The sequence below is a fragment of the Podarcis muralis genome, chromosome 15, assembly GCF_964188315.1.
Source record: "Podarcis muralis chromosome 15, rPodMur119.hap1.1, whole genome shotgun sequence".
In the NCBI taxonomy this organism is placed as follows: domain Eukaryota; kingdom Metazoa; phylum Chordata; class Lepidosauria; order Squamata; family Lacertidae; genus Podarcis; species Podarcis muralis.
In genome coordinates, this window is record NC_135669.1 from 27,976,533 (window position 1) to 28,002,362 (window position 25,830).

A 25,830-nucleotide genomic window follows, 5' to 3' on the forward strand; every position below is an offset into this window, starting at 1 on the left:
TTGAGGCGCCTCCAATTCTATATTCCTTTTTAAGTTTAGTATTCCGATTTTAATTTGAGCACATGACAATGCAATAATGATCTAGCTTTGCTTTCTTCCCTGGATGCTTATTTTATTTTGAAGCTTGGCTGTGAATTAATTCCCATTTTCTTTCATAGGGCCCTTAGCCCAAGCTCAGTTTCATTGCACCTGTTGCTTGCTTTCTGGTGTTCAAAAGTTGGAATAAAACAAAAGAAGCTAGAACTTGCTATTGATCGCTAATCTAAATGTTGCCCAGGATCTGAGTTAGAAATCGTACACAAGCCTTTTTCTTTTCTCTCCTCTTAATCTCCTTTCTCTGCTATTTTTTTTTTTTTTTTGTTCTTGTGTTTTCCCGCCTGCTATAGATTCTCAGCCGGATTTGTACCATCCAGTGAAAAAAGGTTGGTTCTAAGCTGATCCCTCAAAACGCCTTCTGTCATGCCCCCTGCCTTTCCAGTGTGTTCTGATAGCTTTTGCTTTTAGTTTCATAACATCAACTTCCACCTCTCTCCCTTCTGCTGATATAAAGCTTCAGAGATTAAAGTAGCCACCCCCTGTGCAGAACGAGTCAGTTTGGCTGCCTCTGATTAGTTGGCTATTGTTCCAAACATGGTAAATGGTATACATACAGTGTTGGTAACTTTGTAATACTGGCTTTAGATATGAGAGTTTGGTGTTCTCTAGCATTGGTAGTAGCATAGTGTTGTGAATGCTAATCAGTTTGTTTTTAGAGCTACTTGGGTGAAATATCAGTTTTATTTTAGTTGCCCTTTCCCATCTGTTCTTCATCATAAACATTATATGGAATGACAAAGCTTGAGTTGGGCAGATCTTTTGGAATTCTACAGGTTAAAATATGTCCTACTCTGTACAGAAAGACAGAACACTGCTATTCCGTATGAAATACCTTGCAAGGTGTGTTGACCCACAGTGTTTCCATGGACAAGGCATATTTGCCAAAATGCACACAGCTGCAAATTCCATAAGCCTTCTTTCATTGGGGTTGGAGACCCATGTGCAGGATCCTTTCCTCACTTTCTCTTCTGGTGTATTTATTTTTACTGACTTATGTTCCAAGTCCTGCTTTGTAGCAAAAGCTTCTTTTTGAACAAAAGGTGCAACAACTGTTTAGAGGTTGTCCTCTTCTCAATGTGGGCTGTGTTGCATTTCAGCACCTCATAGTGGTATTAAGGACTGACACTCTTTACTCTTTTCTATAGTGCACCAGGCTTTGTTTTATAATTGCTGACTCTGAAGCTACTAGAAAAATCTTAGCAAGTCTCATGCTTCTTGAATCAAGTTTCAACATGAATAAGCAACCAGTGCAGCTGCTTCAGGAAAAGGGTTATGCTAATTCTGAGAGCTGCCTTAGCTAGCACCGGTGTTCTGCTGCAGACCAGCTTCAAGGGGAGTCCCACATAAAATGCATTGTAATAGTCTAATCTGGAGGTCACCAGAGCATGGAATCCAGTGGCCAAGTCATTCCTGTGCAGAAAGAGCTGGAGCTGGTGTATCAACTGGAGCTAGAAATAGACTCTCCTGTCCAACAAGGCCACCCGAGCCTCCAGCAACAAATGATGGATTGAGGAGTTCTTGCAGGCTATGCACCTGCTCCTCCTTGTGGGCAGCAACCATGTACGGAGCAAGCCATTTCCTTGCAAACATAACACCTCTGTCTTACCTGAATCCAGCCTCAATTTATTGGCCCACATCCAGACCATCGCCACCTCCAAACCCGGAATACAATTGAAGCTCTTGTCCATTGAAACTGATTTGTTCTGTCTTCATAACTGCCCTGGAGTGAGCTTCACCTCGCTAGGCAAACACGGCTGACCCAAACCAAGAGGAAACAGAACATTTTGCAGTCCATTCTCAGCTGAGTTGAGGCAGCTGTGAACTGTGGTGCATTTGTTCCTGCCTTCCTTTCCTGTTTTGTTGGGGGTTTTTTTAGCACAGTGCCTGCCAGCTAGAGCTGCTTTTTACCCAGAGATGTATGTGAGATATAAAGAGCTTTTCCTCCAACAACTATTCCACTTAAGGCTGTTAAATGGTGCAGAACTATCTAATGGTACCTGTCTTAGCTGCTGAATTCCCTGCCCGAAGCCTTTGCTGTGCTGGCTCCTGAGAACTGGAAGTGCCAGAGAAAGGCCTATAAAGGCCTGAGGTTGACTAACCTGGAATGGGTAGGCTGAAAGTCTTTAGAAAATATCAATGATTGACTTTCACACAAAAAAAGCTACCAGGCTAGTGAGCAAGGTGGACTTCCTAGAGCATGATTGGAATATGAAATGGCATTTCCTGAGCAACTTAGGCAGAGGCAGTAAAATCAGACACTTTGTCATGGATTGCTTTTAGTGGAACAGGTGAGCTGGGTTCTTTGACCAAATCAAGCACTTTGGTTTAAATACAACCAATTTTCTGCAACCAATTCAGTGCTTATGCAAAAGAAAAATAAATAAATAAATAAATTCTGATATGGATATCCCCTCACATGTACTCCAGCTTTAAATAAATGGGTTTTAATATTTGCACTGCTTCCTTAAAAACTAATATTCTCAGTTTCAAGAAAATGTTCCTAAAGGTGTTGGTGAGGTCCCAGTAGAAATAGATGGCAAATGTAAATATAAAATGGATGCATATAGACAATAGAGACAGAACAAGGCACATGCATGTCCACAGTGTAATTTGAAATCCTTTAGCATCTCTTTAAATAAATGTACATAAGTAGTTCACTTGAAAAGGTCACACAGTGTAAATCCTTGCGCAGTCATAAATGGGGCGGAGAATTATGCATGCCACTTTGAGTTCCTTGGAGGAAAGGGGGGATAGAAATGTCAACAACGATACTGTTTTTGGAAAATAATTTTATATGAATCAATGGTGTGACATCAACGCCAAACATTCATAAGGCCCAGATAAACCTGCAAACTTCTTGATCACGTCTGCAAATTGACAATGTATTATGTGACACGAATATAGCTGTGTACTATATTTATATATTGGTTTGGAAGCTAACATGGCTTACATTCACTTTGTGAAGTACATCACAACCGTTAGCCCAGATGTATTGGCTTCCTCGTTTGAGCGTACCTCAGTGTGCCTATCGTCCTATGCCTGCCTGGTGAGCAGAATACAGTGACCCTGCAACTTACACACACTTAACTTGTGCACATTCAGTTTTATGTGCATAGCTAAAAAGAACAAAAATTGGAAAGGGGGGGAAACAACCCCACCCACCATTTAACCCAATGTGTTTTCACTATACGTGACTTTGGCTTTAGGTGCGCTTCCCAGAATGTAACCCCCATGTAAGTTTGTAGGCTTACTGTACTTGAACCACGAAGGTGTTTGCCTCTTGAAATGAGCTAAAGTGTCACCAGCAGATGGAATAGATCAGCTTTCATTTCATAGGCACAAAGGGAGCTGGGTCAGTTTACTTGGCACCCTTGATGCAGGATCAGTCCCCCACCACAATGCTTCGTCTCTTTCTGCTTGCTGTTTTTAGACTTCCTTTGGTGTCGGCATCCTATACGATGTCTGACCTGCCCACATGCTCTAGGCAAAATGTGACTGCACCACTATTTGGCATTTTCAGGCAGTAAAAACAAAAGAAAGTCAATGTGACAGATGCCCCAAAACACAATTAATCATTCACGTGCCCTCAAAGAACCTTGCTAACAGAATACATGAACTCGTCCCTGAGCACAACAAATGGTAGGGCAAGACGTGCAATCAGTTATGAAGTGTTTAACTGGTGTATATTGTATTTCCTTTGCACCATACAAAGCAAAATTTGGATATGTGGAGCATCTCAGGAATCCAGTGGCTACCTTGGATCCTTCTGCAAATCCATAATGCCTGCCGACATTTTGCAATATTCAGATATCAGATGCTCTTTGTGACTTGAGTGGTTTGACTGTTGCATCAGTCTCTTCTGCTATTCCTCCCGATCAATGTATGAAAGCTCAGGTCTTAATGGAAATGCAGAGTGGGCTTGTTGATATCCTCCTCCATTATCACATGCAGTGTTTCATTGGGAACAGGCTGACTGATATTTGGAACTTCATTTGCTCCTCCCTTGAAATTGATTCTGGACTTGTGCCAGATACAGGACAGGAACTCATTAAGTTTGCTCAGTGGGTGAGCTGTTTGGAATGACTTTGAGGCTCGTTCTCTAGTTAGTTGCTGATGTGCAGGCTTTCCAAAGGGACAGTGCTGACTTTGCTGTGGCAAGAATATCTCTTGCATGCTGGCTCACATCCTGGTTTCATGGGGCATTTATAGCAGCCTCTAGGGACATCTCCCCTGGACTCCCATTGCTTTGTGCCATATCATACTAGCTGACTGTAGAATGGGTGTGTGCTTGAACCTTCTGGAAAAACTTCCGTCATGTTTCCCCCATTTGCCAGCCCCTCCCCCCCTCTCATTGTTTGTCTTGCTAGCATAACACTTTGGTGTCCTAACAAGTGCATAATAAGGAAATCTAATAATATGTATATATACGAGAAGCTAGGAATCATAGTGTGCCATACTGACCGGGTGCCATACAGACAGGACAAAATGGCCTTTTCCATTATCTGATCTCCTCCTTTGTTTCTTCTGCACAGGATCTGGCATGGCTGACCTGGATGGACTGATTGGGGCAGAAGAGAAAGTAATCAACAGCAAGAACAAGCTGGACGAGAATGTGGTACGTCCTTTTGCATTTTTATTTTTTGCAGAAAACACGGAGCCTGAGATGTGGCTTGCTTTCATGTCGCCCGCTGCTTGCTTGATAGTCACTAGACTCATTCCATATGGTGCAGGGGAGGCGCAGATTACTGACTTGCAGCTCCCGCAGGCTTCCCGCATGTGTCAGAGACGGAAGGGTAGGAGTGTGAGGGAAGCAGAGCTAGCATCCTCGCCCTGGACAGCTTTATGGATGTGGGAGGCGGAACAGAACCCTTTGGTGCTCTGGCACAGGCTCCACCGACAGATTTGTCAGCTATTTTGAGTGGCAGCATCTTCTGTCAAGTGTAGCAGGCTGTAGTGTTTAGAGCTGATGCTGAGATGTACTCTGTGTTTGCACCTTCTGTCTACATCCTTGTTGAAAACTGTAAATAGGAGCTTGTTCGGAGGCAAATTACTTTATCTGGTTGATGGAACACAAACCAGGCTTATTCTACTAAAATGTAGCCAGCTGACATCTATGTCGCATCACAAGCATTCTCCACCACCAGGGAAAGCTTCAAATATAACCTAACAAGATAGAGATAGATAGATAGATAGATAGATAGATAGATAGATAGATAGATAGATAGATAGATAGATCATAGATAGATAGAGATAGTCACTTGAACCTTCCTACATCTTGCTGGCTGCTGTAGCAGCATCTTGCTGGGCTTCCCTGGCAGCCATGCATATTTAGTGTGAAGGAGCCTTGCATGCACACAAATGCACACATGTAGGGACTACTATTTGGGAACAGGAGGCCTGATTAGCCAGGATTCCTGCTTGAGTGGAGGTTTATGTAAGTGTATGTATGTGCACCGCCTTTACACTGAATATGTGGTGCATAGCCACCATAGTTAGTGGGCCAGATTCCTTTCTCTTGCTTTTGTGTGTTTGATGCCTTCTTTTACTGGTTTTGCAAAAGCCCTACCTTTTTAGCCCTGGAAGCTATTGGGGTTTTGCTAAGCGCATGAAACCTGAGCCAGAGAGACGGGTGTAATGACTTGGCAGAGTTTTGCTAGCTATTTGTTTAGTTTAGAAGCTGCTCCTTTTTGCAAACCCAAGGTGATTTTTTTATGCACACCCCTGCCCAGTATTCCTCCTTTCTGTCATTAGCTCCTTGTGTAAAATTCCTTCATGACTGTTTTCAGGTAATTGATGAAACCCTTGATGTGAAGGAAATGATTTTCAATCCTGAGCGAGTCGGTGGACTGGTGGATGAGCCGGTATGTATATAGCCACCACCCCAGGCTTGCTGTTAGGGGACTTCATGCCCTGACCTGGGTGTTAAGTAGCACTGTGTATACCTCTTCCAGTTCTGAATATGCCATGAGCGTTGCAAAGAGCAGTAGGCCCAGAGTTTCCTGGAAGAAACGTTTTGTTATTGGCCACGTAGGAGACACGTAAGCAGAAGAGGTCCTGTGTGTGTCACATATCTGAGAAGGTGTTTTGCAAGGTGCCCCCGCCAGCCAGATCACAGTGAGAGGGATCAGGGCGAGACCATGACCAGGCACATCTCATGCTTGCTGTGGCAGTTGGTCAAAGGAAGGTGCCTCCCAAGCTAGTTTAGTCCTGTTCATTTCCAGCTCTCAGCCCCTCCACATCACTTTCTTCCTGTCCAGGAAAACGACAACGCGCTCCGTGACGACTTCAGCTTCAGCAGCAGCGCTCTCATTGGTCTCCTGGTGATTGCTGTTGCCATAGCCACAGTCATCGTCATCAGCTTGGTGATGCTGAGGAAGAGGCAGTATGGAACCATCAGCCATGGGATCGTAGAGGTGAGAGGGGCCTCGAGATTCATCGCCTCTGAGAGAGGGGGGATTAGATCAGCCTGCTGGGTGGGGGAATGGGGTGGCAGCAGTTGCTCTCTGCTGATTTGAGCGTTTGGCAGTCAGTGGCCTTATGTGGTTCAAAGCGGTTCACTGAAGGTATAGCTTTAAAAAGAGAGAGAGAGAACTTCTATTATCCTCTCAGTTCACACATGCACAGAACATACAAATCATCAGGTTCAGAGCAGTGACTGGAAATCACTGTCATTTTAGCTATTGGCTTGATCATGTGCAATAAGGCATGTGGGAAAGAGCATTCAGATGGGAGTTGAGGCTTCTTTTCTTAGGGAGATGATGGAAGTTGAATCTCTTGCAACGAAGACCTCAGTTTTAAGAGATTAATACCCTTAATTTCTATCCAGGGAGCAGGCCCCACAAATGTGCTTAGCCCAAGATGCTTTCATGCCTCCTCTTCGCTCGCTAACTGTTGGTTCTCTTCTTTGAAGGTTGACCCGATGCTCACGCCAGAGGAGCGGCATCTGAATAAGATGCAAAACCATGGATACGAGAATCCAACTTACAAATACTTGGAGCAGATGCAGATTTAAAAGTTGTTGAAACCACCACAGCCCTGACCAGCAAAGGATCAGGGTAGGAAGGGCCAAAAATGGTCCAGTATTTTGGATCAGCTGTTGACCAACTTTTGCTTGAAGAGGACTTCATATTACATTCAGAACTCCTGGATCATTTAAGACTTAATTACTACTGTAGAGTTGCAAATTCCATTCTTTTAAATGGGTGAGAAAATGATAATATAACAATATATGATATATAAACCTTAAATGGGAAAATGGATCTATTGCAGATATTTGAGATGTAGTTTTTTTTTCTTTTTTTAAGAAACTTAATCTAATGAGAGAAAATCCCAGTGCTGTCGTATTGTCTGATAACAAACTCTCTGTATAAATGAGAAATGTTGTTTTATTTCTGATACACCACTTGTATATTCAAGGTCATGTACCAACCGCATTGTATAAACAAGACATTTGTGGCTCTTTGGTCATTCTAGCTTTTATATATACACACATATATATAAAAGCAGTATTCCTTTTTTAAAATAAAGTTTTCACCAAAGTCACCAAAAAATTGAAATATTGGGGTTTAGGGTCTTTGGGAGACAAATAAATAACCAGGGAAGCAAATTCACAATAATGGAAACCTTATATAAATTCTCAGATTCCAGTGACCTGTGCACATCTTCTTCTGCTGCTGTGTGGCTTGGTTTTCAAAAATCCTAGATCTTATAGAGGTAAGGAGAGGAAATGCTTCTGCCTTAGTGAAATATTGGGACCTGGTTTGTGCAGATAGGGATTGCACACTTTGTCCACTTTTCTGAACCTGGTCCTTGTAGAATTGGAAGCCTGCAACGTTCAACTTCAAATCCTTTCCCTGCAGCCTAAGCCAGCCTCCCTTAGCAGCCACTATTGTAAGAGACCCCTTCTTTGTTAATGTACCCCAGGCCCACTCTTTTCATGGTTAATCATGACCGTTACAGATTAGGGAGGCTGCTGTGTCTTCCCAAGGAAGCTGGAGTCGACACTGGGGTGTTTTCCTAGTGGGAGACACCTGATACAGTTGCAAATAGCCCAGGCATTTGGGGGAGCCCATGAATTATTGCCACTTGGCTCTCCATTATGGGTGGGGTTAGGGAGGGGGTAGAGGGGATAATGTCCGAGCGATGGAGAAGGGAAGGGAATTTGTGAAGCGTCACGGACACTGATCCGTTCACCACCATGTCTTTGTAATGCTTGTATAGTTGGTGTTAATGCTCACAGCTTTTTTTAAAATTCTGGAGGTTCTGGTAACCTGTGGTGTATTATTTTATTTTCTATTTTCTGTGACCTTTCTTTTCCCCTCCATCCCTTACCATGTCTCTTCCCACTATGCACAGATTTACTTAACCTGCAAACTCCTTAGTGTGGTCTGTGGGGAATGTAAAAAGTTGGAATCACATCAATAAACACTTTAACTTCCAGATCGGTTCCTGTGTCTATCCATAAAGGCGCCTGGTGGTCTCCCATATTTTCTAGCCGGAGCTCTGGGAAGTTGTAAATGTAACCCATAGCTTTAAATTGGGTTTGCCATAAACCTCAAGGACTCTTGAGAGTCTCTTGCTACTGAGTGAGGAGGCTCTTTGCCTTGGTCTTCACTAGCTTTTCATTAACATTACCTTACAGAGCAATGGCAGTGCCGAAGTTGTTGGGTTTATTGTAATGGCTGTGTTGCCAAGTTGCAGCTGCTCTGTTGTGAATTGATTTGCTCCCAGAAGGCACTGTACTTTGCTAGACCAATCAGAAATACAAAATTTAATGCTTGGTAAGGGATAAAAAAGTGACAAGAGGCCACCAAGACCCATTGAGTCATCCTGGCATTTTTGATCTTGTGTTATTCTTTCCTGTGAGCAGTGGAATGACACAGAGCAGTTGGAAACACCCAAGATTAAGCATCTTTAACTGCAATTCTGAGGGAGTTTGATTAATGCTGTAGATGCCCAAGAGGCAAATTTGAACTGAATGCCAAAGCTGCGTGCGCAACTAAACTGTATTATTATCCAGGGGATTAGGATAGATTAAACATACCTGAAAACACTGTGTTCAAATGTGGATCCAAAGAATGTAACCACAAGCTTACCCAAAACCATAACAAGACTAAAATGTCCCCAAATAAACTTCTCAGTTATCCAAAGAGAAGGATGTTGTACCTCTGGAAGTCCTGTGAAATTAATAGTGAAGCTATTTGTCTGTGGATTTCTATGTGGTTCTGCCAAAGTTGTTATGGAGATTCTATGCTTGCACTTACACACAGAGGCCTGGTTTGCAAGCTGAACTGCGGCTAGGTGTGGCCAAGCAAGTGTGCAAGTGCTTGGAGCAAACATTGTGGACCATATGTCACTTCTCCCTCTGCTACTTTACCACCAGGAATGAAGCCATACTTGGACTAACCATTGTGCTTGAACCTGTGCTTGTGGTTTCTCTCATTCCAGCCCACATTTTCACTTGGGGTGGCAGCAGGACCTGGGAAGGATTGATGCAGCTCCCGTTTTTGCTCCTTGCCCTCGCTTGCTTGTTCAGCGTGCTGAGAAGTGTTGGGAGACCCCCCTATCCCCCCCACCCGAGCTACAGTTCCTAGAATTCCCTGGGGAAAGGGCTTGATTTTTAAACTGTTAACGGAGAAATCTGAAGGCTCCCTTGGACAAAAAACAAGGACACCAGCCAGGAATACCAGAGCAAAACAGCAGCCAGTAGGGTTGGTCTTTATTCTGTTGCGACAGGACTCCCACCTGCCACAAGGTGAAACAAGATAGAAGGCCGTACAAAAGAGAACCCAAACTTTTATTAGCTGTTAATCCCCATGTTACACCCCCCTAAACTACATCACTAATACATCATCATTACATCATGAGAGGGGAGGTCTGGTGCTGAGCATCCTGGACCCTGCCCTCCACCAAACATCTATCAAGTGAAACAAAAGAGACATTTACATTTCCCTGTTTCCCAGCCAAGTTAATCACACCCTTTTGTCTTTATCTGGGTTTGTTATTTCTGGAATGGCTACCTGTCTGGCACTCAGGTATCAGGATGCCAAGGATTATCACTCAGGCAGAGGGGCTGCTGAGTAGCTGAGCTCACATGTCTATATGAATTTCTGAAGTTTCCCCAGTGAGCCAGTACATAGATAAATTTATCAGTGAATTGTTACATTTGGTATTGTGAAGCAGAGGCCCTTTGAATAGATAGGAAGAAACTGTGATGAAGTGTTTTGTGGAGACAAATCACAAAAGTCACAAAAGTGATTGTGCTGATTTTGGTAGTGGGCTGCATGTGCATGATATCTGCTGGAGGGGCAACCGCCCCCAAACCTATACATAAATTCCTACAACAAAACCACTCTGAAAATTATAGCTCTGCACCCACCCTTAAACTTCCAGTATCCTTTGGGGGAAGCTACAACAGTTTAAAATGTCATGATACTGCTTTAAATGGATAGTGCCGATGCGGCCTAGAAGATACTTGGTTATGTTGATATTCCAGGGAGCTGTATATACCACACTGTTATGTTTCCAATACTTGTGTGGAAGGTGAATGAGGTATCAGTGTTCAATAGACACCATATAGATTGCTCTCTTGAAAAGTATCTGCAGAAAACCAGCCTTTATTGGCAATACACATATGTACACATATGCATATAGATGAATTAAACTGCATGCAGAAATTTCAATACAATACCAAATGTACTAGTCAGAACCACGATCTGGCCAACTTGCATTACAGATGTGGTTGTAGCTCTAATGCAGTGTTTCCCAACCTTGGGCCTCCAGCTGTTTTTGGACTACAACTCCCATCATCCCCAGCTAGCAAGACCAGTGGTCAGGGATGATGGGAATTGTAGTTCAAAAACAGCTGGAGGCCCAAGGTTGGGAAACACTGCTCTAATGGACTCCAGAGTGGTTTTTATAATGATCATGCCTAAAGGGTTTTGCCACTCATTTAACTGGGCAGCTTGACATCCAACCCATTGCTTACAACCAAATCTAATTACAAATTGCATGTCCCATGCAGTGTAAACACAAAGTCCTCAAAAGGTCATCAGATTTGATGTATTTTTTTAAAAAAAGCCACAAAGTTCATTAGCAGGACATTTTTCAGTGCACACTTTGGCCCTTGGATATAATTTTTTGGGAAGTTGCTGAGGTGAGTGTGCTTGCAGCTGAAGGCTTTGAACACTTATATAAGAGGATACAGCTTCTCCCCTTTTGCCGTTGACTACTATGTTTGTTTTTAATATAAAGAGCACCCTTTATGTCAGATGGGAACTAGAAACTTCACAGTTTTAAAAAAAATAAATCTTGAAGAATAGGGGAAAATGAGACCCTTCATTTTTCATCTGAGATGTTCTCTGGTAGGAGGACAGGATCCGGGGTTCGGTTTTTCCTCCATAGACAACATGCCAAGTCCAGCTCCACATCCAGTTCCACTTCGACGTTTCCATAGTTTACTCCACGTCCGTTACTGCAGCTGCAGAAATGCAAACCCCCAAATATATTGATATACGCAACGGGGAGAAACAAAACCCATTTCAGCAAGTGCTAAGGAATTGACAGCAGCATAATTGTTGACCTCACGCCCTGTTCCCATGGAGGTTGCAAAGCAATGGTCAAGCCACACAGGCTGGCACACTGTGCAGTCATGACGCCAGCTGTTGAGCATTGCTTGAGCTGGCTGTTGTTACTCCACGGGGTTCCTTTGTCGGCATTTCTCTGCCTACCACCTGATCCATTTTTTTATTGTTCTTGGTAGTTATTCCGTTAAGTTTTTACAACAGCTTTTTTTAAAATATTGAACTGTTTTATATTGACGTGAGTTTCTCAGAGAGTGTGAAGAAGGGTGGATAAGAAGGAAGGAGTTTTAAAATACAGTAATGGCAGGCGGGGGGCGTATTTTTGAGCCACACACTGTGTCAAAGAATGGATGTTACTTCTTTTCAAACTGCTACAGGAACAATGTGCCACATATGTTGTCAGTGTGGAGCAATGCACTGGCTTGATGTGCATGACGCATCAGTATTGGTATGAGATCAGTTACGTGGGTGATGCTGTGGTCTAAACCACTGAGCCTCTTGGGCTTGCTGATCAGAAGGTCGGCGGTTTGAATCCCTGCGATGGGGTGAGCTCCCATTGCTCTGTCCCAGCTCCTGCCAACTTAGCAGTTCGAAAGCACGCCAGTGCAAGTAGATAAATAGGTACCACTGCGGCAGGAAGGTAAACAATGTTTCCATGCGCTCTGGTTTCCGTCATGGTGTCCCATTGCGCCAGAAGCAATTTAGTCATGCTGGCCATGTGAACCGGAAAGCTGTCTGTGGACAAACTCCGGCTCCTTCGGCCTGAAAGCGAGGCGAGTGCCACAACCCCATAGTCACCTTTGACTGGACTTAACCGTCCAGGGGTCCTTTACCTTTTTGACCTTACTATTGGCTATCACAGGCCTGAAGTGGGGAGGGAGTATGTTTAAGGAGTGACAAAAGGAGAGAAGTTACTTGTTTCTTGCCTCTTCCCACAACGTTTGACACTGCTGTTTGAGGCTAGAGGATATGTGCCCTCTAGATGTTGTTGGGGACTCCCAACTCCTGCCAGCCCCTGCCAGCATGACTAATGGTCAGGGATGATGGGCCACTAATATATTCCAGCAACACCTGGAGGGCCCACAGATTGCTCATCCCTGTCCTAAGTAGAAAAAATTGAACACAGCCAAGACATAAGTAATGTCCATCCTTGGACTACCACTAGCCAACTATGGCTACCTGTTCCCACATGAAGCATTCCACTGGATCATTTTGGGTTCACCCACTGCCTACCTAATGAGCCCCACTTACCGCTGACTGATGAAACCATTGGCTGCCATCACAAGAAGGCCAATGGCATAGTGCCAAAAGAAGCACATGGTCAGGAAGTTCTTGTTTCCATGCTCCTCTTGTTTCCAACCTGGACCTCCCCATGGTGGATACAGAACAAAGCCAATCTGAGGGTTGCAAAGAGAGATGTCGTATCATTCAAAGCTACAGGAGTATAATATAGGTCTTGCCAGGATAGCACCCACTGGTGTACAGGTGCCCAACAGAGGCCTGGTACCCTCAGAACCCCCTCTTCTTCCCCATCTCTGCTGAAATTCAAATGAAGCGTTTTGTTGCAGCCAGTTAAATTGGGTGTTGTGTGTGGTGCCCAAGAATGTTTCTCCAGTTTGCAAATGAACCCTTAAACTCAGAAAGGTACTTTGGTTCACAGAAGTGGTGCTGTTAGCTAATCTTAGGTTGCATTCACACCAAACCTCTAAAGCTCTGTGATGATACTACTTTTAAACAGTCAAGACTTCCCCTCCATTTTTTTTTAAAGGAGATGTAATTTAAGAGTGTTGGGTGTTGTTAGAAGTCCTTTATTCCTTTCTCAGAGCCACATTTCCCAGAGTGGTTTAACAGTCAATCCCGCTCCACAGCAAACTCTGGGAAATGTAGTATTGGGACAGAAATAGGAGACAACACCCAGCACTCTTAACACAGCTTCCAGAATGCTTTGGGGAAGAATCCATGACTCTTAATTTAAAGTTCTCCCATAAAGGTAAAGGTAAAGGTACCCCTGCCCGTACGGGCCAGTCTTGACAGACTCTGGGGTTGTGCGCCCATCTCACTCAAGAGGCCGGGGGCCAGCGCTGTCTGGAGACACTTCCGGGTCACGTGGCCAGCGTGACATCGCTGCTCTGGTGAGCCAGAGCCGCACACGGAAACGCCGTTTACCTTCCCGCCAGTAAGCGGTCCCTATTTATCTACTTGCACCCGGGGGTGCTTTCGAACTGCTAGGTTGGCAGGCGCTGGGACCGAACAACGGGAGCGCACCCCGCCGCGGGGATTCGAACTGCCGACCTTTCGATCAGCAGGCCCTAGGCGCTGAGGCTTTTACCCACAGCGCCACCCGCGTCCCAAAGTTCTCCCATAGGATGGGGTAAATAGTCTCCTCCCTGCTCTTTTTAGATGGCAATGTGTACCACTTCACTGACTTCAAAATGTGATAAGCCTGCCTTGCTGCAACTGGGGCCCCTCCTGGTCATTTTGCTGAGTAGGTCCCTGGACTTCTGCCCTAAGGTCCTGCCCTGATGGTGCCACTGGCTGACAGCCACCTTTTATTATTCCAGTGCATTTCTCACGGCAACACTTTTCTCTTCGCACACACTTGCACTCCAGCACATGTGTGGGGGAGGTATTGATTTAAACATTTCACAGACCTGGACATTAAATCTGAAGCACAGGCAACAGCAACCCCCCCCCCCAGCCACTCTCCCTGCTACTAACCTGCCAGAACCAGGATCCTTGGAGGATGAAGAGGCTGGCCCTGAAGAGCTCCAGGAGGGTGTGATCTCGTTGGAAGACCTCCAGCGAGGCACAGAGGGCAGCTCCAAACACAGCGATGCTCATGAGATGATAGAGATGTTCCGTCAACGCGGCATCCTTGTAGTCATGGAAATGGAAGAGGAAGCCTGCCAGAATCCAAACCACAGGGGACGATTACTCAAGAGCATTAGCAAAATTGGACCTTCAAGGATTCTTAAATCAATATGCTTTGGGAAGCCTGCCTGCATGTTAAGCAGGTGTTTCCCTCTGCTTTCTATGTGTGGGCAGTCAAAGGCCATTTCAAGCTTTGGCCCATTTTGTCCCTGGCTGGCAGTGGAATATATTTTGATCATGCCTCCCAAGCTGCTCATTCCATATATTCTGAGGTTGCTGCACTCTAAACGGAGGTGGCGTTTTTACTCAATGAGCATTGGTCATTGCACTGCAGCTCTTTGAGCTTTGAGATGATCTTGGCTGCAGAATGTGGGCATTTGTGAATCATGGTGTCTCTAGCACCAAACAGCTGTAGTAGGGCGGTCACTTTACTTGTTGATGTGTGCTTTGCATAATTCTCAAAGCGATTGGGGGCTTACTAGTTTAGAGAAAAGGCAAGGAAGAGGCAACATGATGGAAAATTTGTAAAATTATTCATGGCATGGAGAAAGGTGGCAGAGAAACCTTTTTCTCCCTCCTAACAGTACAACTAAGAGGGACACAGGTGGCGCTGTGGGTTAAACCACAGAGCCGAGGATTTGCCGATCAGAAGGTTGGCGGTTTGAATCCCTGTGACGGAATGAGCTCCTGTTGCTCAGTCCCTGCTCCTGCCAACCTAGCAGTTCGAAAGCACGTCAAAGTGCAAGTAGATAAATAGGTACCGCTCTGGCAGGAAGGTAAACAGCATTTCCATGCGCTGCTCTGGTTTGCCAGAAGCAGCTTAGTCCTGCTGGCCACATGACCCGGAAGCTGTACGCCGGCTCCCTCGGCCAATAAAGCGAGATGAGTGCCGCAACCCCAGAGTCGGCCACGACTGGACCTAATGGTCAGGGGTCCCTTTACCTTTAACAGTACGACTAGGGCATGTCTAGCGAAGTTGAATGCTGGAAGATTCGGGGCAGATAAAAGAAAGCAATCTCTTCACACAGAGCATAGTTAAAGCATGCAACTCATTTCCTTGGTAGGCAGTGATGTCCACCAACTTGGCTTTCAAATAGGATTGCACAAATTAATGGAGGCGAGGACTATCAGTGGCTATTCTTCATGGCGGCTGTGCTTGGTCTCCACGGTCAGAAGCAGTTGCTGGAAATCACAATAAGGGAGAGGTTTCTGGTGCTTCAGAGAAGTGTGAAAGACGAATAATAGCTGTGTTGTGGTTCACATACGGATTCAGGAAGTACGAAAGAGGTAGGTTCAGATCACATTGTGAGCCGAACAGATTTCGTCCCTTAAAAGCACCCTGCTAACATTTTCATTCGATAGCAGCTGATTAAGGTGGAGTTCATCTGCAACACCCGAGGCTTTTTGTTTCGACAGCCTTTGGAAAAAAGCAGTCACTGAAGGTGGGACCCTATGCAGTGAGGGATCACCAGCTTTGCATGCAGAAGAGACCTTGTCTGGTTCCTGGACCCTTAAATTGTAAAAGGATGTAGAGCAGCTGGGCTGATTGCGGGGGAAGTGGGGAGAAATACCCCCTGAAAAGTGTTGGAAAGGTGCTGCTAAGAGCAGACAGTACTGATCTAGATAAACACAACAGTGTGACTCAGTATAAGGCAGCTTTGTGTGTCTGGTTATTGCTAAATTAATACATCAGGGTACATTCAAAATATTTTTTTTAAAAGCTGGGGTAGGAAACTATAATGGAAAATAAACTAGCCTCTTTCATAAACCGTAATTGCCCCCTAGTGGCCATTTTATGTAAATAAACTACTCGCCAATTCTCCAGTTGCCTATTTGCTGCGATTAGGTGATCTGCATGTGTATTCAAGATCACATAATACAGTCTTGCTAAGCCTCAAGTACTTAACGCCCCATGATTCTGCGCTTATAATGGCTAGCGAACATTAGAATTACCGCTCCACACTTGAGCGCATGCTAAAAAGACGGAGGAATAAAGCCTTTCCCCCCATGTCCCTAATTATGTGTACAAAAGACAGTTACTCATCAATAAATCACAATGGTCATAGCCCACAGGCTTTTGTGCTCTGGTGCTCAGGGTGGGAGTGCCATTTCTTACGTAGTCCAAATGGCATCAACCTCCTGCAGGAGAAGAGGTATCAGCAGGCTTTGGGGAAACTGTGGTTTGCAGAACCACAGCTCATAGCAACCATAAGCCGTGCCTTTAGTTTCGTGGGCCCAACTCCATGGAACTCCCTGCCACAAGAAGTTAGGCAGACACCATCTTTACTGAGTTTCAGATGCCTAGTCAGAACTTTTTATTTCAGAAGAGCACTCTGGCTTCCCAAAACTGGTATTTCAAAGCATTATTGCCTTTGACCACCGAGGCAGAGCACAGCCATCCTGGCTAATAGCCATTCATAGCCTTCCCCTGCCTGAATTTTAAATCCATCTAGGTTGTTGGCAATCACTGCCTCCTAGCTAGCAGAATGTCTTGTGCTTACCCTGCCCCAAGGCTCCAAAGCTTGGAGAACAATCTCTGATTGTCTTTAGTTGGGGGCAGCTGCCATTTCTCATCATGACCCTTTTGACTTGTCCATCTTAATGCTTCGGACCGTTAGCCTCTGTTCATTGCTCACCTTCTGCAAACAAAGCCAGAGCCAACAGGAGGCGATCCAGCCCCACCGGCAACTTGAGCGACGTATGGACGAGGACATCCGCCACTCCAGAAAAGCCATAGAAGAGGTACATGGTCATGTGCTGCCAGCTCATCAGCTGGACCCAGTCTTGGGTCTCGCTGTCATAGAGAGAAAGGTGGGGTCCACCCGGGACCAGCTGCTCAGCCAGTATTCCTGTAAGGCAGGACACAAGTCATTTTGCTTCCTTAGCAGAGTGAAGGACTGGGCAAAATTTGAAGGCAGGTGTACATGATAGGGTGGAAAGGAAGAACACACAGCAGAAAGAGCTCAGTAAGTGCAAGTATTAAGGAAGCCTCCTGACCTTAAACTCTTACTGGCTTAGCAAGTAATAATGTGTCTCACTGGGGTTCTTTACAAGTTACGCCAGGCACCCCCAAACTCGGCCCTCCAGATGTTTTGGGACTACAACTCCCATCACCCCTAGCTAACAGGACCAGTGGTCAGGGATGATGGGAACTGTAGTCCCGAAACATCTGGAGGGCCGAGTTTGGGGATGCCTGAGTTACGCACAGGCTAAGGATGAGCCACATGTTTGCTGATTTTCACACTCAAACTTTCTATTTCAATGGCATGACTTCCTTTTTTTTTTACATACACACGAACTCAGCAACTCTGTTTTCCCAACTGTTTGATGTGAGGCAGTTATTCAGCTGAGCAGACTTTCTCAGACCTAGAAGACTAGCCACAATGTCTATGCTCTGTCTCCGCCGTGGGAGGCAATCTGTCTCTGAATATCCACCGCTGAGAATTGCAGGTGGGGAGGGTGCTGTTGTGCTCACGTCTTGCTTTCAGGATTCCTACAGGAATCTGGTTGGCCGCTGTGACAACAGGATGCTGGACTAGATGGGCCTTTGGCAACTCCAGCTTGGGCTGATTTGAGATTTTTGGCCCTGCCTAGAGAAAGCCGACCAAATGCCACATGCTTCTGTTACATCCAGGCTACCCTGCCTGGGGCTGCCCTTGGTTTGGAAACGGCAGTTGGTACAGAATGTGCCCGGCAGGACACTTGTGGCTAGTCTGCAAACATGGGCAGAAGAACCCACTACACTTACTCTGTGCCAGTTATATTGGCTGCCATTTCAGTTCTGGCCTCCATTAAAAGTGCTGGTTTTGCCCCCTGGTGCCCTAAATGGTGTGGGACCAGGTTGTCCAAAAAGTCGCCAGCATTAAGATCAGCCTCTGAGGCTCTGCTCTCTGGCTTGCAGTCAGAAAGCTGGCGCAGAAGGTAGCGGCCAGGTTGCTTTGGAAGCAAATTGCCACCCGCGTATAGCACTGTGTTTGCAGTATTTGCACTGCCTTCCTTTCTGCCACGGGCCCAAACCCAAGGTTTTGGTGTCAACATATAAGGCCCTGAGCAGCTCAGGACCAGGTTCCTTGAGAGACCTTATATACCCATTAGGTTGCTGCATTCTATAGGAGAGTTTCTTCTTCACTGGAGGCTTTTAAACAGTGTCTGGGTGGCCATCTGTCAGAGACTCTTTAGCTGTGATTCCTGCACTGCAGGGGGTTAGACTAGATGATCCTTGGGGTCCCTTCCAACTCTACAATTCTACAAAGTCCCTAAAGTATCAGAAGCTTTGCTCCCCAGTAACTCAGAGCAGGAGAGGGACGCGGGTGGCGCTGTGGGTAAATGCCTCAGCGCCTAGGGCTTGCCGATCGAAAGGTCGGTGGTTCGAATCCCTGCGGCGGGGTGCGCTCCCGTTGCTCGGTCCCAGCGCCTGCCAACCTAGCAGTTCGAAAGCACCCCCGGGTGCAAGTAGGTAAATAGGGACCGCTTACTAGCGGGAAGGTAAACGGCGTTTCCGTGTGTGGCTCTGGCTCGCCAGAGCAGCTTCGTCACGCTGGCCACGTGACCCGGAAGTGTCTCCGGACAGCGCTGGCCCCCGGCCTATAGAGTGAGATGGGCGCACAACCCTAGAGTCTGTCAAGACTGGCCCGTACGGGCAGGGGTACCTTTACCTTTACCTTAACTCAGAGCAGGGCTTTCAGTGTGGCTGCCCCTGCTTTGTAGGACAGCATTCCCATTGGAAGTGCATATCTGCACTCTCCGAAAACAACTGAAGTCATTTTTTGTTGCAACTAGCCTTTCCAGGAAGATGAAAAGGTCTCTGCCCTTAAGGGTTCATTTTGTACTGTTTTCAAACTTATTTCCAGTCGTTTCTATGGAAGAAGAAGAAGAAGAAGAAGAAGAAGAAGAAGAAGAAGAAGAAGAAGAAGAAGAAGAAGAAGAAGAATAGTAGTAGTAGGTAGTAGTAGTAGTAGTAGTAGTATTAGTAGTAGTAGTAGTTTGGATTTGATATCCCGCTTTATCACTACCCGAAGGAATCTCAAAGCGGCTAACATTCTCCTTTCCCTTCCTCCCCCACAACAACAAACACTCTGTGAGGTGAGTGAGGCTGAGAGACTTCAGAGAAGTGTGACTAGCCCAAGGTCACCCATCGGCTGCAAGTGGAGGAGCAGGGAAGTGAGTCTACCGCTCTTAACCACTACACCACACTGGTAGGACTGTAAGCATGCACCCGGAGTGGTGAACAGGCGGGGGTGGGGCTGGTGCGTGTTGCTCCCCCCCCGCCCCCACGTTTGTCTGCCAGTGCCGAGACATAGATATAAAAAAGATGATTCATAATGGTACATCATCTCTCTTGCAGAAGGAAGATGACGTTGGAGTATAGTACCTCCTAGAGCAAAGAAAGCTTTCATTGTTCCTTCGATAATATCCATAGATTGGGTCCAATGGCTGTGCGGGTTGCCTGAATCCAGCTTTAGAAGAATGTACTTTATGGGGTATTTGATGGACCACCACAGGCCAAGCATCAGGAAGAAGTTCCCGCGAAGAGCACTGCCAATAAAGCTGGGCATCGTTGCGCTTGACCCTTCAAAACAAGAAGAGGAAACCCACAGAGAATGTCAGTGACTGCATGTGCTATGTGGTTGTGAAACCATTCCTCTGCCCAATGAAACAGCACAGTCGGTTGAGCATGAGATTCTTAATCTCAGGGTTGTGGGTTCAATTCCCACATTGGGCAAAAGATTCCTGCATTGCAGGGGTTTGGACTAGATAACCCTTGTGGTCCCTTCCAACTCTACAGTTCTGTGGTTCTATGTCCTTATTTCTGGACAACAGTGAATGCAGAGACCCAGAAGGGGGGAAGCGAACTGCATCAAGAGTGCTGTGGCTGGCTCACATCTGACTCAGTGACACAATGAGGTCACAATGCTGACCTCAGCTGCATTCATACGACCGTTTATTCCATTTCCCTAACTGTCAATTCCCATATTTGAGCTTCCACACACTGTAAAGCCACTTCTGTAAATATAGTGGAATATGGCTCAACTTGAGTGCCTTTACCAAAGGTGTCATGGACTTTGAAGACACTTGAACTCAGGATGCAAGGGAGAAATGTGCTAAGAAGAAGGCACGCTTGGCAAATCCACACCATGATCAACTCCCGCCCGGAAACCAATGTCCCCACTGTGGAAGGACGTGTGGATCCAGAATTGGCCTCCACAGTCACTTATGGACTCATTGTTAAAACAGTGTTTATGGAAGACAATCTTACTCGGCTACGAGTGATCGCCAAAGAAGAAGATTTGTTTCCGGGGGGAAAGTCTGTCTGCAAATAACACAGAAATGGGTGCTTTATTTGTGCTATATTCTGCTATATTTATGAAAGTGGCTCTTATGTCATGTGACGGTTCAAATATTATGCAGAAATTAACAGGGAAATGTCGGGAGAACGGAAGCTGTCGGTTACCAACACCAGCGCATGAAATTTGGAACTCTGAAGAATGTTACATACTAGATATCCTCCCTTTGGATTTTCAGGTACTTTTGGGAGACTTTTAAAAATGCCGATAGGCCTATGCTGATTAGCCAGCATTCTAATGATTATTTTGTCCCATTTTAATGGTTTTTCACTTTTCATTGTTTATATGCTGTTGTACACTCCTCTTACATATAATGAGATGATGGAAAAGAAATACGTTCCTGCTTTTCTTTTTGTATTGTCCTTATAATAAACACACACACTTACTTGCACACCACCCCAATCTTCGAGTGGTACAAGTCTCCAGGAGTTCCAGGTGCTTCCCCAACACTCATGTTTCCTTTTGGGAATGAGGCACAGGGGAGACTGTGGTGTCTTTAGCATATATGGTTTATTGACACATATGTACAAGCTAAGCTTATGATGGAGGGATTCGCAGTATCAACACCCCAAAAGGGTCTCGTTTCTCCCATAGCCACAGCTTTGGATTCAAGCAGAGATCCACCATTTCTCTACCTCTCTGGCTTTTCCACTTGCTACCTTGCTTCTCGGCCACAGAACTCCTAACTCTCAACACTGCCTTCATTCATTTCTCACTGTTTGCGAGCTGAGAGATTTGCGTCTCCCACAAAGCCCCTTCCTTTGGTCTCCTTTCGCCTCACCAAGAGCTAGCCTGGCTTGATTAGCTTTTAACACCTGCTGAATCCATGTCTGGCACCCAGCTTAAATTCCCACATCTACTGGATCCAGGGATTAGAGAGGTCTTGCACCCACAAACTCAAAACAATATAGATGCAGAGGCAAACGTAAGGCACATTTGGTGTTTTTCCAGAGACCATTTGTCTCTGGAAACCTGCAATTTCGTACCCTGAATTTTATGCTTTGAGTTTTTATTTCATTTTTGTTTGAACTGCAGTTACTATAAGCATAATTGCAACACCATCTTTCACTCTGCTTCTCTCTGCAATTTAAGCCTAACTGTATATATATCTGCCTGCCTGCCAGGTGATAACTACTTCCACAGCAAGGTCTGCATGTTTTCCATCTGCTCAGCCCCACTCAAGGGAGTGGGGAGGCTTTAACCCTTTCTGAAAGAACCTTGTTCCTTCCCTGCATAAATTTGCTTGCCTGCCCTGAAATGTCACCTCCTCTGCTTTCATACACCCAAAACGCTAAGCCAATTTATACACATGAAAGCTCTCTAACACATAGCATCAACAAAATTTGGCAAAGTATGAAGGCTGTGCTGAAGGAAATTTGCCATGGTTTTGAAGAGCATAGGGAGTCGACAACACATTTCCCAACAGGAAGAAAATAACCCTGTTGTGCAAGGAGAATGGCAAACTTCCTTTCCAACGTGGCAATTAATTTGGCAGACCAATACCAGAGCCAGGCTGCATGTAGCTATGCCAGAGCTTTGAAAAACCCATTTAACGTCTTCAGTCTTTATCACCAGTGAGCTGTAGAGTCAAAAGCCCAGCCAATGATAGTCCTAATCAGAGTAGACCTATTCAAGTTGATGAGCATGAATAACTGCAGCTCGATTGTGGAATGCTCTCCCCAGGGAGGCTTGCCCAAGCACCTTCATTGCATATCTTTTGGTGCCAGGAATACATTCCTTTTCAACTAGGCGTTTGATTGTTAATCTATGACATTTTAAAGTTGGTGGGTCTAACAACAACAACAACAACACAGTGTTTGAGAGAGGGAGGAAAACTTCTCTAGCCACTTTCTCCAAATCACGCATAATTTTCTCCAAATCATGCATAATTTTATAAACTTTTATCATTCCATGCTGCAACGTTCTATTGCAGGTCCCACTAGTTTCCTCCCAGGAGCTCAAGATGGCATGCAATGGTCTCCCTCCTAGAGAGGGAGAGGGAGATAGGCTGGTCTAGTGGGCTTCACGGCTGAGTAGGGTTTGAACAGGGCTGGATTAAGACACACTGAGGTCCCAAGCTATGCTAAGCTAAAGATCCCCCATAGCAGCACCAAAAAACATTTATTCTAAAGGAAAGAACAACAAAAATAGAAATAATAAAGTAACTATTTCTTCCACATCAGAATAATAATGTCTGATTTAACCTCTGTAACATTATGTTCCAACTGGACTACTGCGGGACGCTCTGCTTGGGGCAACCCTTGACGGTTGTTTTCTGTTTCCTTTATCGAGTTATGCAAAACTTTAAATTTAGTCATTCATTTTGTATTTAGAGGCTCCAAGCTGAAGCTTCCTGAGCTTGTGCATAAAACTGCTGGTGGTTTTGAACCTGGGTCTCCCACAGAAACCCCTTTTTTCAGCTGGAACTTGCCGGAACCCAGTTCCAGCACTTCTTAGGTGGGTGCCATTGCCATTAAAGTGGTACCTTGGGTTACAGACGCTTCAGGTTGCAGACGCTTCAGGTTACAGACACTGCTAACCCAGAAATAGTACCTAGAGTTAAGAACTTTGCTTCAGGATGAGAACAGAAATCACACAGCGGCGGTGTGGTGGCAGCAGGAGGCCCCATTAGCTAAAGTGGTGCCTCAGATTAAGAACAGTTTCAGGTTAAGAACAGACCTCTGGAACGAATTAAGTTCTTAACCCATGGTACCACTGTATAAGAGAACAAGGGAGGTGTTCATGGTGAGTTCCAGCACTTCTTTTTCCAGGAAAAAAACCCCATCACCTCAGTCCTCCCTACGCATTCCCCTACTTTTCTCTACCGGATTCTGTTTCAGAAATACTTGCTCCATAAGGATGTATGTGGATAATCAAAAGCGTCCCTTTCAGGAGGGCACAGTGCGGTACTTACTGGTGTGGCGGGTGCTTCTTTTGCTTAGGCCCCAGCAGATCCTGCCAAATTCAGGCTCTCAAGTGTGAACTGTGGCAAGCAGGTCTGCGTAGGAGTAAATCACAGCAGGCAAGGGGAGGAGCAGGGCAGGGAGGAGGCTGCCCTGCTGAGCTCTCCACCCTATACATCATTTAAACCAGTCGGCACACATTTGTAATTGTATATGCCTTCTGGAAACCAAGTGGTCAACTTCCCAGGAGACTACAGGCACATTCCAGGCACAGTCATCCCAAAATTTTTGTTGTTGTTTAGATGGCTTCCTCTAACATTTTACACACTATGCAACATGTCATAGTCCTGGAAAACAGGCATGGCTCCAATAAGGTTCTCACCTGCCCTTCCTCCTGCAATTTCCATCCCTCTCTGAGCTGCATCAAGCTGCTGTTTTCCTTCTCCCAGATGAGAATATGTCCGTGTGTGTGTTTTTGAGTGATTTTTCAGAATAGTGGAATAACAGGAAGAGCAGCAGCAGCAATAATAATCACGCTGTATTCGCCATCCTCTCCTGGTAGTTACCAATAAGAACAGGGATTCCCTCCCTAGCCACCCCACAGTGGTGGTTGTGATGGGGTCCCTCAATCCCAATTAGCAACCCCCGTTGCTGGAAGTTCCTGCCCCCACTTGGCAAATGGCTGCCTGCATTCACTTCAGTGCCATCAGATGATGCAGATAATAAACCCAGGAGCCCAATTAATTGCTCTGATTCAAACGACTGCCTGGTATCCCAACCACGGGGAAATCTCTGCTTCCGGTTGTAACATTCTTCTGCTTTTTTGGCAGCGATCCTGCATTGCTAATGGCATTTTCCTCCTGCAGAGAAGGATGCGGTAGAGGTAGTTGTATGAGCGCGTGTGCATTTAATTAAAGTTTTGTCAAGCAGCAGATTGAGGGATTCTGTTGTTAGTTGGCAATGGCCATTATTAATCTTCACGATAATCCAGAGGGAGGCAGGGGACCTGTGTGTGGGCAGGGCTGGTTCTGAATCATATTATCCCGTCTTGCAAAACATCTTGCTTTGAAGTGGAGGAACCAGTAGGAAGGTAAGAGTTCGGTAGGAAGGTTAGGAGGAGGAAAAACCTGCTAAGTGTCTGGAGCCAGAGTTAAGTCTTTATTCAAAGAAACCCAAACAGCTCAGGCCTAGTGATCACAGCAACTCTTCCCAGTAGGTTTTGTCCCAATGAGGCAGTTGTGAGAATTGAAGGTCTCCACCTTCCCACCAGAACGTGGGTGGCGCTGTGGGTTAAACCACAGAGCCTAGGACTTGCCGATCAGAAGGTCGGCGGTTTGAATCCCTGCGATGGGGCGAGCTCCCGTTTCTCAGTCCCTGCTCCTGCCAACCTAGCAGTTTGAAAGCAGATCAAAGTGCAAGTAGAAAAATAGGTACCACTCCAGCGGGAAGGTAAACGGCATTTCCGTGCGCTGCTCTGGTTCGCCAGAAGCGGCTTAGTCCTGCTGGACACATGACCCGGAAGCTGTACGCCAGCTCCCTCAGCCAATAAAATGAGATGAGCGCCACAACCCCAGAGTCGGCCACGACTGGACCTAATGGTCAGGGGTCCCTTTACCTTTACCTTCCCACCACTGTCTAAGGTTCATCGCCTGGTTCCTTCCCTAGTAGCCTAAGGCTGTATCAGCTTGCCTTCCTTTGCTCTGCCCTCTTCAAACCTGGACCATGAAAACCTTGCTGCAGTAGCTCATACATTGGTTATCTCAAGACTAGATTGCTGCAGCTTCCCTCGGACTTCAGCTGCTGTTGGTGCAGAACGCTGCAGTGCAATTGCTGACACTAGAGCTCAGTGGTCTGCGCTGTTTGTGCCGATTTGCTACCAGGCCAAGATCAAGGTTATTCCCTAAAGGTATAAAAAGCCTTTAGCAACTTGGGAACTAGGTTAACCTACGAGATCTCCTCATCCCACCTGTGCCCACTCGACCACTTGGATCAGTGGAATGGCCACAGCTGCAGGTGCCACATAACCCTCTGTCC

At 45.7% G+C, this 25,830-nt stretch overlaps 2 protein-coding genes across 8 annotated transcripts in view; one reads left to right on the top strand and one right to left on the bottom strand.

Moving 5' to 3' along the window:
• Nucleotides 1-8,535, top strand: part of APLP2 (amyloid beta precursor like protein 2) — a 54,436-nt gene extending 45,901 nt beyond the window's left edge. For 2 of the 7 annotated variants that reach the window (XM_028708908.2, XM_028708912.2), the window contains 5 exons: nucleotides 387-422; nucleotides 4,629-4,711; nucleotides 5,883-5,957; nucleotides 6,354-6,509; nucleotides 7,007-8,535. In XM_028708908.2, coding sequence (XP_028564741.2) covers nucleotides 387-422; nucleotides 4,629-4,711; nucleotides 5,883-5,957; nucleotides 6,354-6,509; nucleotides 7,007-7,108 — 452 coding nt within the window. In that variant the 3' untranslated portion in view covers nucleotides 7,109-8,535. The remainder of the gene's footprint in view (nucleotides 1-386; nucleotides 423-4,628; nucleotides 4,712-5,882; nucleotides 5,958-6,353; nucleotides 6,510-7,006) is intronic. The other 5 variants (XM_028708910.2, XM_028708914.2, XM_028708913.2 and 2 more) reach the window with 3 other exon arrangements.
• Nucleotides 8,536-10,992: 2,457 nt separating this feature from the next.
• TMEM45B (transmembrane protein 45B) lies at nucleotides 10,993-23,894 on the bottom strand. Its single transcript, XM_028708767.2, has 6 exons — nucleotides 23,808-23,894; nucleotides 19,921-20,118; nucleotides 17,186-17,398; nucleotides 14,397-14,581; nucleotides 12,930-13,075; nucleotides 10,993-11,575 (listed from the first exon to the last, which is right to left on the bottom strand). The coding sequence occupies exons 2-6, from the start codon at nucleotides 20,102-20,104 to the stop codon at nucleotides 11,434-11,436; spliced, it is 870 nt and encodes a 289-aa protein (XP_028564600.2). The 5' UTR covers nucleotides 20,105-20,118; nucleotides 23,808-23,894; the 3' UTR covers nucleotides 10,993-11,433.
• Nucleotides 23,895-25,830: the final 1,936 nt, after the last annotated feature.

Coding starts and splice junctions, on each gene's coding strand:
- TMEM45B (XM_028708767.2), bottom strand. CDS start 20,104: ATGCCCAGCTTTATTGGCAGTGCTCTTCGCGGGAACTTCTTCCTGATG. Junction 17,399..19,920: donor AGCTTTCTTTGCTCTAGGAG/GTACTATACTCC, acceptor CCTGCCTTACAG/GAATACTGGCTGAGCAGCTG. Junction 13,076..14,396: donor AAGGATCCTGGTTCTGGCAG/GTTAGTAGCAGG, acceptor TGCAACCCTCAG/ATTGGCTTTGTTCTGTATCC.